The sequence below is a fragment of the Cricetulus griseus genome, chromosome 3 (genome assembly GCF_003668045.3).
Source record: "Cricetulus griseus strain 17A/GY chromosome 3, alternate assembly CriGri-PICRH-1.0, whole genome shotgun sequence".
Taxonomy (NCBI): domain Eukaryota; kingdom Metazoa; phylum Chordata; class Mammalia; order Rodentia; family Cricetidae; genus Cricetulus; species Cricetulus griseus.
The window spans coordinates 96,523,435-96,539,211 of record NC_048596.1 but is presented as its reverse complement, the minus strand read 5'-3'; the positions used below and the strand labels follow the sequence as shown (position 1 = coordinate 96,539,211).

At 38.7% G+C, this 15,777-nt stretch overlaps 1 protein-coding gene across 1 annotated transcript; it reads left to right on the top strand.

The window, feature by feature from the left end:
* LOC100754179 (olfactory receptor 51F2) lies at positions 1–951 on the top strand. The gene has a single exon (XM_027407974.1). It carries the CDS (start codon positions 1–3, stop codon positions 949–951), a length of 951 nt encoding a protein of 316 aa, XP_027263775.1.
* Positions 952–15,777: the final 14,826 nt, after the last annotated feature.

Sequence of the window (15,777 nt, the reverse complement as noted above, 5' to 3'; positions counted from 1 at the left end):
ATGCCAACTTCCCAGAACACCACAACTTCTTCCATCATTTTCCTGCTCACTGGTGTGCCCGGGCTGGAAGCCTTCCACATCTGGATCTCCATCCCTTTCTGCTTTCTCTATGCAACTGCCCTCTCAGGGAACAGCCTGATTCTCTTTGCCATTATCACTCAGCCCAGCCTCCATGAGCCCATGTACTATTTCCTCTCCATGCTGTCCACCACTGACCTTGGGCTCTCCATATCCACTCTGGCCACCATGTTGGGGATATTCTGGTTCAATGCCAGGGAGATCAGCTTCAATGCCTGCTTGTCTCAAATGTTCTTCATTCAACTCTTCACTGTCATGGAATCCTCAGTGCTGTTGGCCATGGCTTTTGATCGTTATGTGGCCATCTCCAATCCCCTTAGATATTCTTCTGTCTTAACTGACCTTAAAATAGTAGTTATTGGAGTAGCCATTGTCGCCCGGGGAACCCTAATACAGACTCCCCTGGCAGTGCTCCTGAAAAGATTGTCCTACTGCAGCAGCCATGTGCTCCACCACTCCTACTGCTTCCATCCCGATGTCATGAAGCTCTCATGCACAGACACCAGGATCAACAGTGCAGTTGGGCTCACTGCCCTGATCTCCACTGCTGGAGTGGACTCTGTCTTCATCATCCTTTCCTATGTCCTGATCATTCGAACTGTCCTCAGCATTGCTTCCCCAGAAGAGAGGAAGAAAGCCTTCAGTACATGCATCTCCCATATCGGGGCTGTGGCTGTGTTCTATATCCCACTGATAAGTCTGTCCTTTGTCCATAGATTTGGGAAAGGAGCTCCACCATATGTTCATACTCTGATTGCCAATGCCTACCTGCTGATCCCTCCTGTCATGAACCCCATCATCTACAGTGTGAAGACTAAGCAGATACGCAAGGCTGTTCTAAAAGTTCTACGTTCCAGCATGGCAAAGAGCTAGAAGGTCATTTTAGGTGACTTTTCCTTTTGTCAGTCTGTGGGTGAGGAAAGTGACCTTTGAGGAGGTTACAATGTTGAGAGCCATGCTCATGCTGAGAGTTATCAAAGTGATAGATTTACTTGCAAGAAGGATTGTATGATGCAAGAGAGACAATTTAAAGTGCAGATTTTCAAATATATCAGTGTTCCCTATGATGTCATGTTATTAGTGGTACTTTGTATTTAGAATTAAAGATTTCAATAATGTTGATAACCCATGTCTCAATAAAGATTTTCTATGTGGATTCATCACCATTTTATTGAAACAGGGAATGTTTCTCTGATTTATTTAAATTTCTTTCTTATTGAGAGAAATAACATCACTTCTATTCACAAGTGGGAATAATACACATTATCATTCTAAATTACCGAATGTTAGTACCTAAATATACCTTGATGACTGGCCTTGTTCATTATTACGTAATTGTATAAATGTGCTTACTTTGTCTCTTTATCTCTGAGTCTCAATCTCTTATTTAACAGGTAATTCTGCCATCAGGACTCTAATATTTTGGTCAAACATTCATATTTTCATCTCTTCAGAGAAGATTTTTGTGTATGCCAGCTATGAAAAATAACTTTTAAATTCAACTCTTGTTTGTATCCCCATCCCTGCTTCCTTCCATCACTTCCTTCCATCCTGCATCCTTCAACCAGAGCACTGTCTGACCCTTCTGCATTCTTCTTCCTCACTGGTATTCCTGGTCTCTAGACTTCTCATGCCTGGATTTCCATCCTTTTCTGCTGTCTGTATGCTATCACCATCTCTGGGGATGGCGTGATCCTCTTTGTCATCATCAGCAAGTCAACCTCTATGAACCCATGCACTATTTCCTACCCAGAGAGTCCTTCACAAACTTGGGTCTGTCCCATGCTGGCTTTCATCTGTTTTGAGGTTTAAGAAATTATCTTTTTAAAAACAGCATTTAGGTTTTTGGAAAATTTGTATATTTACACAATGTCCTATGATAATGTTCATCTAGTACCACCTCCTTCCAATATCTCTTAGTGCACCACTTCTTCCTAGCTTTGTAAAGAATGTAAGAGTTGGTTGATGAGGAGGAATGTTGTAAATGGTGAGTTATGGTGAGGACATGGCTATTACACACACAGACTCATAGGTGCTATGGTTACTTGCACATAACTTGCATGCTATCATGGAAGTCAAACTTATAATATTAATGTGAAAGGAGTCCCAAGCGAGAGAAGACAGCTTTAATGCCTGCATTGTTCAATTGTTCTTATTCATGTCTTCATATTCATTGACTCTTCAGTTCTCTTAGTGATAGTTTTTGTCCACTTCACTTTCACCTGCAACTCACTGAGGTATGCCGTGATCTTAACTAGTTCATGGATTATCACAATGAGCTTCTAATATTCTTATTCTTTTATTCTTTGACTCCTGCTCTCTAAGCATCTGTCTTCTTGCCAGAGTCACATGCTTCATCATTTTTATATTTGGATCATCAACTCGGTGCTCTGCATTGCATTCAGGGAGAAATGGGAAAGGTTACTTGGTACCCACATATTCCATCTCAGGGCTGCCTTATTCTACATCTGCATCATCTCTTTGTCTCTGGTGCAGAGTTTTGGGAAGCATGATGCTCCCTTTTGTACATTTTCATTGTTGATGTTTGTCTCTTATTCTTCCTTCATGTAATGAAACTTATAGTTTATGTCATAGACATAAAATTGTATTGTATAGTTTACACTAGACAGGAAAATCAAAGACTGTGCCAAAAGTTTTCTTTGCAAACTATTTTAGGAAAGTTTAGAATTCTCTTTAGATGCTCCCTAATTCAAACTTGATTATTCACTACTGTGAATAATATACTATAGATCTTCACACTTTGCTAAAATGTGTTCTTTCTCTCTTTTGATGATTTAGGAGTTTACTGTCTTTATAGTCTTAGATTAGACTACTTTTTAAATTCGAAGGCCAGGTTTAAATGAGTTCTCCAGATCCAAGATAAATGATAAATAGGTGTTTTATTGGGGAAAAACTTACACATATAAAAGTAGGTAACTGCTGCTACCTTTCTGCTCCAGAAGATGCAGTCTCTACCATTCCAATGCTCTCTGCAACTCAGGAGAAGGTATGCCCACTGCTCCTCTACCTTCAAGGGGCCATGTCTGCACCTAAAACCATGCCCAAAGGGTGTGGCCACTACCACAAATGGCAAGATGCCACTACATAAATTCATTGAAAAATATTTTATTAGTTCTTGAAGATTCCTGTACAATGCATTTTGCTAACATTCATATACTCCACTAACTCCTTCCAGATAAGTGAAAGCCCTTACTTGGCACAATTATGAGGTCAAGAATAAATGGATAAACTGGTCATAGGCCCTAGGGGAGGACACACTACTTTTATTCACAGGGACACAGAATTAAACTAATTCCTAAAGACTCATTGTCATACACAAGATTACTGAAGCATCTTTCAGGGTTCATCAGAGAATCTTCTGTTTGCAGTAGCTGATGATTAAAATAGAGAGCCCCCCAGGTGGCCTGGATGCAGAGTATGAGAGACTACAGAATGTTCAACTCTAGACCAGAACATCTTGTGTAGTTTGTTTCCTCTGATGAATCTGTGCCTGGTATGATATAGATCCTTTAGCTTGGAACTTTTTATTTTTATTTTTATTAGAAAGAAGATTATTTTACATATAAATCCCAGTCCCTTTCCCTCCCCTCATCCCCTGCCCCCACAAATAATACCCTACCTATCCCATACCCTTTCTTCTGTAGGGGGGTCTTCAGAGTCTGTCATATTCTTTGGGGTAGGGCCTAGGCCAACCCCCTTTGTCTAGGCTCAGGGAGTATCCCTCCATGTGGGATGGGCTCCCAAAGTCTATTCATATGCTAGGGATAAGTACTGATCCACTACAAGAGGCCCCATAGATTTCCAAGGTCTCCTCACTGACACTTGTATTCAGGGAGTCTGGATCAGTCCCATGCTGGTTTCCCAGATATCAGTCTGGGAATCAAGAGCTCTCACCTTGTTCAGGTCAGCTGTTTCTGTGGATTTCACTAGCCTGGTATGGACCCCTTTGCTCATCAGTCCTCCTCCTCTGCAAATGGATTTCAGTTCAGTTCAGGGTTTAGCTGTGGGTGTCTACTTCCACCAGCTGCTGGGTAAAGGCTATAGGTTGGCATATAAGTTAGTCATCAATCTCATTATCAGGGGAGGGAATTTAAGGTAGCCTCTCCTCTGTTGCTTAGATTATTAGTTGGTGTCATTTTTATAGCTCTCCAGACATTTCCCTAGTGCCTGATTTCTCTTTAAACCTATAATGCCTCCCTCTATTATAGTATCTCTTATATTGCTCTCTTCTGTTCATCCCCCAACTCAACCTCCCTGCCCCATCATGTCCTCCTCACCCCTCCTCTTCTCCCCTTCTCATTCTCCTAGTTCCCTCTCTCCTCCCCCATGCTCTCAATTTGCTCAGGCGATCTTGACCCTTTCCATTCTCCAGGGGACAATGTATTTCTCTTTTAGGGCCCTCCTTGTTTACTATCTTCTCTGGCAGTGTGCAGTGTAGGCTGGTAATCCTTTACTCTATGTCTAAAATCCACATATGAGTGAGTACATACCATGCTTGTCTTTTGGTGACTGGGTTATCTTGCTCAGAATGGTTTCTTCTAATTCCATCCATTTTTCCTGCAAATTTCAAGATTCCACTGTTTTTTTTCCCACTGATTAGTACTCCATTGTATAAATGTACATTTTCTCTACCCATTCTTCAGTTGAGGGGCATCTAGGCTGCTTCCAGTTTCTGGGTAATACAAATAGTGCTGCTGTGAACAGAATTGAACAGATGTCCTTGTTGTGTGAATGTGCTTCTTTTGGGTATATGCCTAAGAGTGGAATTGCTGGATCTTGTGGTAGACTGATTCCCACTTTCTTGAGGAGTTGCCGTACAGATTTCCAAAGTGGCTGTACAAGTTGGCACTCCCATCAGCAGTGGAGGAGTATTCCCCTTTCTCCACATCCTCTCCAGCTGTCACTGGTGTTTTTGATTTTAGCTATTCTGACAGGAGTAAGGTGGTATCTCAGAGTTGCTTTTTTTAATCACTTTTTATTTGAATTAGAAACAAGATTGATTTTCATGACAATCCCAGTTCCCTTTTCCCTCCCTTCCTCCCCTATCAGAGATGTTTTGATTTGCATTCCACTGATGGCCAAGGACGCTGAACATTTTCTTATGTGTCATTCAGCCATGTTAGATTCCTCTATTGAGAACTGTATATTTAGTTCTGTACCCCACTTTTTAATTGGATTGTTTGGTGTTTTGGAGACTAACTTCTTGAGTTCTTTATATATTTTGGAGATCAGCCCTCTGTCAGATGTGGGGTTGGTGAATATCTTTTCCCAGTTTTTGGGCTGCCGTTTTGTCTTGCTGACTGTGTCCTTTGCCTTACAGAAGCATCTCAGTTTCAGGAGGTCTCATTCTCAATTGTTGATCTCAGTGTCTGTGCTACTGGTGTAAAGTTCAGGAAGTGGTCTCCTGTACCAAACATTCAAGGGTATTTCCCACTTTGTCTTCTAGTATGTTCAGTGTGGCTGGATTTATGTTGAGGTCTTTGATCCATTTGGATTTAAGTTTTGTGCATGGAGATAGATTTGGATCTATCTGCAGTCTTCTACATGCCAGCATCCAGTTATGCCAGCACCATTTGTTGAAGACACTCTCTTTATTCCATTGTATAAATTTAGCTTGTCTGTCAAAAATGAGGTGTTCCTCACCTCTCCTGGGGAGCAGAAAGGGTACAGGACAGGTAGGGTGAAAGTTTGGGGGACATGGGAGGAGGGGAGGGAGAGGGACCTGGGATTGACATGTAAAATAATTTTCTTTCTAGTAAAAAATGAGGTGTTCATAAATGTGTGGGTTAATACCAGGGATTTCAACTCTATTCCATTGGTCTACTTGTCTATTTTTGTGCCAATTCCAAGCTATTTTCAGGACTATAGCTCTTTAATAGAGCTTGAAGTCAGGGATTGTGATGCCTCCAGGTGTTCCTTTATTGTACAGGGTTGTTTTGGCTATAGTGAGTCTTTTGTTTCTCCATATAAAGTTGAGAATTGTTCTTTCAAAGTCAGTGAAGAATTATGTTGGGATTGCATTGAATCTGTAGATTGCTTTTGGCCAGATTGCCATTTTCACTATGTTGATTCTACCTATCCAAGAGCATGCGGGATCTTTCCATTTTCTGGTATCTTCTTTAATTTCTTTCATTAGAGACTCAAAATTCTTATGGTACAGGTCTTTCACTTTTTTGGTTAGTGTTACCCCAAGGTATTTTATGTTGTTTGTGGCAATTATAAAGGGTGTTGTTTCTCTGATTTCTTTCTCCACCAGTGTCTTTGGTATATAGGAGGGCTACAGTTTTTTTTTTTTTGTGTGTGTGTGTTTGTGTTAATCTTGTATCCTGCCACTTTGTTGAAGGTGTTTATCAGCTATAGGAGTCCCCTGGTAGAGTTTTTCATTTCACTTATGTAGACTATCATATCATCTGCAAATAGTGAAATTTTGACTTCTTCCTTTCCGATTTGTATTCCCTTGATCTCCTTTTGTTGTCTTATTACTCTAGCTAGAACTTTAAGGACAATATTAAAGAGATATGGAGAGACTGGACAGCCTTATCTTGTCCCTGATTTTAGAGGAATTGCATTGAGTTTCTCTCCATTTAATTTGATGTTGGCTATTGACTTGGTATATATTGCTTTTATTATGTTCAGGTACGTTCCTGTTATCCCTGATTTCTCCAAGACTTTTATCATGAAGGGGTGTTGGATTTTGTCAAAGGCTTTTCAGCATCTAGTGAGATTACCAGGTTTTTTTTTCCTCGGTCTGTTTATATGGTGGATTACATTGATGGATTTTCATATGTTGAACTATCCTTGCATTCCTGGGATGAAGCCTACTTGATCATGGTGGATGATTTCTCTGATATATTCTTGGATTCGATTTGCCAGTATTTTATTGAGTATTTTTGCATCAATGTTCATGAGGGATATTGGTCTGTAGTTCTTTTTCTTAATTGTGTCTTTGTGTGACTTGGGTATCAAAGTTATTGAAGTCTCATAAAAAGAGTTTGGCAATGACCTTTCTGCTTCTATTGTGTGGAATACTTTGAGAAGAGCTGGTATCAGCTGTTCCTTGAATTTCTGGTAGAATTCTGCACTGAAGCCATCTGGCCATGGGCTTTTTTGGATTGGGAGACTTCTGATGACTGTTTCAATTTCATTAGGGGTTATAGGTCTATTTAAGCTGCTTATCTGTTCTTGATTTAATTTTTGTAAGTGAAATCTGTTCAGAAAATTGTCCATTTCCTTTCGATTTTCAAATTTGAGGAATATAGGTTTTCCAAGTATGACCTGATGATTCTCTGGATTTCCTGTGTCTGTTGTTATGTCCACTTTTTCATTCCTGATTTTATTGATTTGCATGTACACTCTGATGTTTGGTAAGTTTGGATAAAGGTTTGTCTGTCTTGTTGATTTTCTGGAAGAACCAACTCTTTGTTGTATTGATTCTTTGTATTATTCTCCTAGTTTCCATTTTATTGATTTCAGCCCTCAATTTGATTATTTCCTGGCATCTGCTCCTCTGGGGTGTATTGGCTTCTTTGTTTTCTAAAGCTTTCAGTTGTGCTGTTAATTCTCTAGTGTGATTATTCTCCTGTTTCTTCATGTGGGCCCTTAGTGCTATGAACTTTCCTCTTAGCACTGCTTTCAAAATGTCCCATAAGTTTGTGTATGGTGTGTCCACATTCTCATTGAATTCTAGAAAATCTTTAATTTCTTTTTTTTTATTTCTTCCTTGACCCAGGAATTGTGCAATTGGGTGTTACTTAATTTGCATGAGTTTGTAGGTTTTCTGCAATTCGTGATGTTGTTGAACTCTAACTTTAAAGCATGGTGGTCTGATAAGATTCAGGGTGTTTGGCCGGGCATGGTGGCACATGCCTTTAATACCAACACTTGGAAGGCAGAGGCAGACTGATCTCTGTGAGTTCCAGGTCAGCCTGGTCTCCAGAGCGAGTGTCAGGATAGGCTCCAAAACTACACAGAGAAACCTTGTCTCGGAAAAAAAGATACAGGGGATTATTTCAATTATTTTTTGTACCTGTTGAGGTTTGCTATGTTGCCAAGTATGTGGTCGATTTTAGAGAAGGTTCCATGTGGCACTGAGAAGAAGGTATATTGTTTTGTATTTGGATGGAATGTTATATAGATATCGTTAATCTCAATTGTGCCATAACTTCTATTAGTTCCTTTGTTTCTTTGTTAAGTTTCTGTTTGGTGTTCCTGCCTAGTGGTGAGAGTGGGGTGTGGTTTTATGTGTGATTTGAATTTTAGTAATGTTTCTTTTTACAAATGTGGATGCCTTTGCATTTGGGGCATAAATGTTCAGAACTGAGACTTCATCTTGATGGATTTCTCCTGTGATGAGTAGGAAGTGACCTCCTTTATCTCTTTTGATTGATTTTAGTTTAAAGCCTAATTTGTTGGATATTCAGATTGCTACCCCCACTTGTTTCTTGGGTCCATTTGATTGGAAAACCTTTTCCCAACCTTTAATTCTTAGATACCGTGTATCTTTGAAGTTGAGGTGTGTTTCTTGTATGTAGCAGAAGGATGGATTCTGTCATCTTATCCATTCTGCTAATCTGTGTCTTTTTATAGGTGAGGTAAGACCATTAATGTTGACAGATATTAATGACTATTGATTATTCATTCTTGTTTGTTTTGGATTTGGTGGTGGTGGCGAAATTATGTGTGGGATTCTATCCCTTTTTCCTTTTGGCTGTTGGTAAAGTGGGGTTATCTGTTGCCTATATTTTTCTGGTTGTAGTTAACTTCCTTGTGTTGCAGTTTTCCTTCCAGAAAATTCTGTAGGGTTGGGTTGGTGGATATGTATTGTTTGAATCTTGTTTTGTCATGGAATATCTTGTTTTCTCCATCTATGTTTATTGAAAGCTTTGATGGATATAGTAGTCTGGGTTGGCATCCGTGGTCTCAGTGTAGGTAGAATATCTATCCAGGACCTTCTGGTTTTCAGAGTTTCCAGATTTTGTTGAATATGTTTTCTGGGCCTTTTAGTTGGATTTCTTCACCTTCTTCTATACCTATCATTCTTGGGTTTGGCCTTTTTTATGGTACCCCATATTTCCTGGATATTTTGTGTTAGGTATTTGTTGGAGTTAAGATTTTCTTTGGTTGATGAGTCTATTTCTCCTAGTGTATCTTCAGCTCCTGAGATTCTCTCTTCCATTTCTTGTATTCTGTTGGTTATGCTTACATCTGTAGTTCCTGATCATTTACCCAGCTTTTCTATTTCCAACATTCCCTCAGATTGTGCTTTCTTTATTGTCTCTATTTTAGTTTTTAAGTCTTGACCTGTTTCCTTGAGAGATCTGTTGATGTCTTGTATTTTTTGTTTTGTTTTTTCTTCCATTTCTTTAAGGGATTTTCTCATGTCCTCTTTGAGGACCTTTATCATTTTCATGACGATATTTTTAAGGTCATTCTCTTCTGCTTCATCTGCATTGTGATGTTCAGGTCTTGCTGGTGTATGGTGTCATATTGGGTTTTCTGTTGTTGAATGTGCTTTTGCATTGTCTTTTTCTCATCCTTTCTTCTGTGGGTGTAGCAGGAGTCTCTTCCTCTCCTGGTGGGTATGGGACCAAGGTTCTCTTCTAGTAGATGCAAACAGTTCCAATACTCTGATGTCTGTCCTCTTCTCATGGATGGAGGTGGGACTGTTACCGGGGCCTTGGCAGTCTCTGGGTGTGTTTGGATTCTGTCCCCGAGTTCAGATACTGTGAGCAGACCCTTGGTGTCAGGTGTCCCTGAGCAGGGCCCCAGAACCAGAACCCAAAACAGCCCCTGGGTTATCTGGGGCGGTGGATGGAGGTGGAACTGTTACCTGGGCTTTGGCAGTTTTCTGGGTGTGTTGGGTCCCTGAGTCCGGGTCCGGTGAGCAGACTCATGGCATCATGTGTCCCCGAGCAGGGCTGCCCCTAACTTACTTTCTGTCCAAACTTGTATTACCAACCCAACAACATCCTTTTATGTCTTTCAACCTTATGTACTTTATACCTCTTTTTTGAGTTTCTTTTCTGAATTTGGTAATAAGGAAAACTGTAAGTATAACTACCTAGTCTTCAACTCCACCAGAGATGGAAGACAGATATAATATTATCTGAATAAACAGGAAGTGCAGAGCAAACAAGTTCCAAAACTAAATAGTGACAGAAACAGCTGGCTGTCTTGATAGCCACCCAGGATTCCTTTGTAACATTTGGGCATCTGTATTTGGTCCAAAGGCCTACACTATCTGACAGACTTTTCTGTGAAGCAGGAATTTTGAAGGACTATCCTACTTTGTCTTGGCAAAGCTCAGTAGTTGCTTTCTTTTGTGTCCTGCTTGTCGAACTTGAACAACATACTGTTAGTAGTGAGGCAAGGGCATTTTTTTTTTTTGCCCAGTGGCTTACTTTTTGCAACAAAGAAGGTAAATTCCATATGAAGTTTCTTTAATGCCCATAATCTTCTCTGAAGTAGATTGGTGCTGCCACAAGCAGAAATATCTCATTGTCATAAAAAGCCTTATATTACTAAAACATTTTAAATGCCATATTATGTAGATCTCTGAAGTGTTTGAAGACCATCTATCTAAAATTTATCTATTTGACCTTGAAAACATACCTAACACGACTACAAGTTTGATTACAATAAGTGACTAACTACCAGCCTATTTTTTTAATTATCCTAAGTAGTTTGGAAAAATAACTTTCAAGAACTAGAGATTTGCATTGCATTACTAAATGAGCTTCATAGGTACAATAGCTTAAACAAGAGTAGAAATGTATGTACAGTATGTTCTAACAAAAATATTTTAAATTTGCATCAATATGCAAAGTATCATAAATAAGAGTAGAAATGTATATACAGTATAATCTAAAATTTGTATCATTATACAAAATACATACCATACCAATGTAAAATATTTAATGGTAGTAGTTGTTTTATTTAAAAAATAGATTCAATAATTTATGCTTTTATCCTATCATTTCTATATCCCCTCTTTTCTTTCATAATGAGGTCACTGAATCTAATATCATATGTTCAGCTTTTTTTCCTGACCATTACCAATAACAACTTTTAACCAACCCCTTAAATGATGACAAATATCCATAACCCACTGAAAGACCAAAATCCACCCACCCCACCTTTTGGGAATGTGGGCCTCATCTTCTCTAGATTGAGATCTCAGCCCTTTTGGATGGAGGAACAGAAGAGACAGGAGGTCACTGGTGGCTTCTCTGCTGCTTCTCTGATCATTCAGATTCTGACCCTGATATCTGACTCCCAATTTTTTTATTGATAAAGAATAATTGGATAAAATTCATCCATATATAAAAATACTGAATTATGACATTGAATCCTATAGGTATATACTTAGATAATAAGTAGTAAAAGTATGTCTCTCTGTTGGGCTGCCTGTGTTTGATACCTGTTTGCCCTCTGGGCTTTTGAAGTTAATAGCCGGAGGTTCTGTTTTTTCTTTTCTTTCAGTATTATCAGGGATAATCCCTGCAATGTATCATACTTACAGTGTTTTATGAAAGAATTAGTAAAGATTATCTGGTCTCCTGCACTCTGCTCAGGCATCTTTGTGGAAGAATGGGGAGATAGTAAGAGTCAGACAAACAAACAATCTTCTATCAGACTGTATGTGTTAAAAATGACCAGGAGCTTCACCCACAATGCACATCTCAACAATATGTCTACCTGAACAAGATCTGAAGAAGTATAGTACCAATGGAAATGTTATATTGAAGGGGGAAATAGACATTTTAACATGGCCTCACCCATAGACAAAGAACTACAGGTAACTAAGGAATTCTGAGAATTTGAGAAATAGTTTTACTCAGTGACGATTCCACCAATTGTTTATTCAATACCAAATGGTCGTGTACATACAAGCAACAATGAATGAATGCTCTGGTTGTATCTATATATTTAGGCATACAGATATTTACATGAAGTAATAACAAAGACAAAAGTGGCCATGATTTTGACAGGAAGTAAGGGGAGGGGTATGTAGGAGGAACTGGAGGGAGGAATAGGAGGGGAAATGATGTAACTACATTTTATGATAAAATTATATCTTAATTAAAAATAAAAGAATAGAAAAAGATTATTTGATTGTGGGTAAAAAAAGAAGTGAAAAGTTTCAACAAAATCATAGGATCTAATTTAATACAAAAAGAAGATATTTATCTGCTGGTTTGGGCAGCAGTGTGGAGATGATGAGTGAGGTGCTAGAGGAAATATCCCTATATGGGGGCATTTTCTTAGAGCATTGGTGAAATAATTAGAATACAGTCTCTTCAGTGAAATTATGAAGACACATAAAATGAAGTAAACACAAAGGACCCAAAAATACAATGAGCCCATGGGAAGCCTTGCCCTCTGGGGTCTCTGTCATCTCTCTGAGGAGTTTTCTAATGAAGAGATTTTAGAGCCTAAGACACAACTCCTGATATGCTTCCTACCACTTCCCCAGCTCCTCAGCCTGCATCTGGAAAGGAAGGCAGGAAAAAAAACCATGGTAAGTAAAAGTGCTGTATCCAGGGAAACAACAGCTTATCTGGGTTGCTTCTTGAAAAATGTGTAAGATCTCAATTAATCAGAGGAGTCCTTGATCCCTAGTAGAAACTGGAAAACTTCTTTCTAAAGCTTGTAATCTGGGTGTTCTGTTCTGTGTACAAGGGTGTTAAATAGTTGTGGGGTCTTTTTCTTATACTTCTTAGAGAAGTTTAAAGAGCCTTTGTCATTCTAGTTTCTGGTTAGTATGGTTTAAAAACTGTCACAGTCAGCGGTCATTGTCACTGTTATCCACTGCTGCCATCATCTTCATTGACTGTTCCAAGTGACTAGTGAGGATGCTAGGTTATTTGCAAATGCTTTCAGCTTTATTTTCCACATTCTAGTTTTGGAGTCTCAAGTTCTCGGGAGTGGTATCTGTTATGAAGTGCTCATCTGGAGAGCTCATTCTAATTGGTGGCTGAGCAGCAGTACTACAACCCTGGTTTACTTCACACCATACCCATGTTAAAACCAGTGGTCAGAGAGAGCATCTCAGCACTGAACCAGCAGCCTGTTCTGATGATGGGTTTGTGATAGTATCTTCCTATCACTTTAGTGTTCATAAATGGGAGAGGACGTTCATGCTATCCTCCTGTTTAGGAAAGAGTATTCTATCTCTATCCAAAAAAATCCCAACTGTAATACACACACACACACACACACACACACACACACACACACACACAGAGAGAGAGAGAGAGAGAGAGAGAGAGAGAGAGAGAGAGAGAGAGAGAACAATTGCCCTAGTAGTAATTTCTTGTGCTGTGGTTTAGTAAACGTGGTGTCATTGAATGCTTCCCAAATTATAAATGGTATATTTATCAAAAAATGAGTTAAATGAATTTAGTTGCATTTAAAGAAGAGGATGCCACATGAATTGAGGAAAGTATATCCAAGGTAACTTCCCCTATTTGATATTCCATTGAAGGGGGCATCCAGGCTGTTATTTAAGGTGGATTCTGGAGGTAGATAAGTAAAATAAAAGTGACAATAAAAGTGGAAATTGGAATGTTTGGAAAGACCCTGTTCTTCAATACAGAGATAAAAAGCTTGAGTTTGTGATGAAGGCAATGAAGAACTGCATTTGAGGAATAAAATGAAGATTGATTATCTGCAGAGCCCACTGTCATTGATAGAGGAAAAGTATAGAAACCTTTCAGACACAGGGCAGACAAGTTATTTAAATCATTATTGGAATAGTCCAGTGCCAGGGAGATCAACATGAGTGTGCTTTAAAACAGTGGTAATGGGACAGAAGCATAAAGATACTCATCTCATTGAAAGTGTTGGTGTTGGGAAACAGGCTGGTCTTGGGTTATATTCCCACACCTTTGTCTACATGGTACCAGAGTGGAAACATGAGGGAAAGAAGCATAAGTAAAAGAAGGATAAGAAATACTTGGTTAATTTAATTTTAGTTTTTAAATATATGGCTGTATGTTTTATTTAAATGAATTGATTATGGTTTCAAAGGCAAGACTGTTCCAGATAGTTTTTTGTTTCATGCTTAGCACTGGACTGTGAGCAAAAATCCAGAACTCAGTAGTAAAGCAGCAGCCAAGTTAAAAAAAAAAAAAAAACAGACCTAAATTGGAGGAATAACAGACTTACCCAGATGCTGTAACTTTACATGCCACCACCCAGGAAAAACAAACCACATAACCCATTTTCTAGCATGCTATGAGTTCAGCACTCGCATTGCTAATGATTAGAGGGAAAGAAAGTATTAAATAAGGAAATAAAGATATTTCAGTCAAGGTTCGTTTGCCCTTAAAAGACTTGCTAGTTAACTTTTCAGCTAAAGAGAACTCTCTCTAGGCAGGTTTTAGTTTTAGAAAGCAATGAAATGGTTAAAATTTTAATTAGTATACAAACTAATGACCTATGCTATGACCTTTAAATTCATATCTATCTATCTATCTATCTATCTATCTATCTATCTATCTATCTATCTATCATCTATCTATCTCCATATCATTGTACTCTGCTCTTATGCACCATCCCCAACATCATATGGCCTTCATCCTTGATCACTTGTCTGTTTTTTCTAAAAGTTCCCTTTCTGCTTTCATATTACACACACACACACACACACACACACACACACACACACACACACACACCAAAACAACAAAACAAAACCCTAGATCTTCCATGTGTCATAGCTCCTGTCTTTAATTACAGCACTTGGAAGCAGAGACAGTGGTTTTGAGACCAACCTTGACTACATAGTGAGTTTCATTCCAGGATGACAGAGTGAGACCCTTTCTCAAATAGACAGACAGAAACTAGCTTCTACACAGAGGAGAAAACATACAGTATTTCTCCTTCTTTTGATCCCTTTTTCTTCTCTAACTCCTTTGTCTCATTGTTCAGCAAAATAGTTCCTCCATACTTTACTTTCCTACATATATATGTTTATGTATAATATGTATATGTTTCTACACATACACATATGTATCTAAGCATTGGAGAGAAAAGTGTGGCATTATCTTTATGAATCTGGCTTATTGCACTTGATCGAAGGGTATTTGGTTTCATTCACTTCCCAGCAAATGATACAACTTTTTCTCTGTGACTGTGTTTACCCCATTTTGGATCATTATGCCACATTTTGCTTATCCATTCATCTGTTGACAGTCATCTAGGTGAACCCCTAGAATGCTTATTATAAATGGGTCACAATAAACAAGAGCTAGTGTTTTGAGAGCTTTTTAGCCAGGGGAACACTCTCCTGAGCTTTTCTTGTATCACCTAGTTTCTTCCTTCTAACAGTCTTGTTGGGTAGGGGAGAGGGAGCACCATTATTACACTAGAAGTAATGAAACTGAGATACACTCACTTCAGTAATCTGTTATCTGGTAACTTAGTAAATGTCAAAGCATTTGAAACCAACAAATGTAGACTATACAGTCCCAAGAAAATTGGCCTTAGAAGCAGAATACAAATTATAACACCAAACTGTCCATAAAACTTACATAATACATAGTTGCTCATAATGACTATGTTATGAGGAAAATTTTCACAGTTTTTTTTTAATATAGCAAACATGCAGTCATTGAACCACCAAAATTGTCATTGCAGGATGCTCAAGTGAAAATACTGAAGGTTGAATTCAGT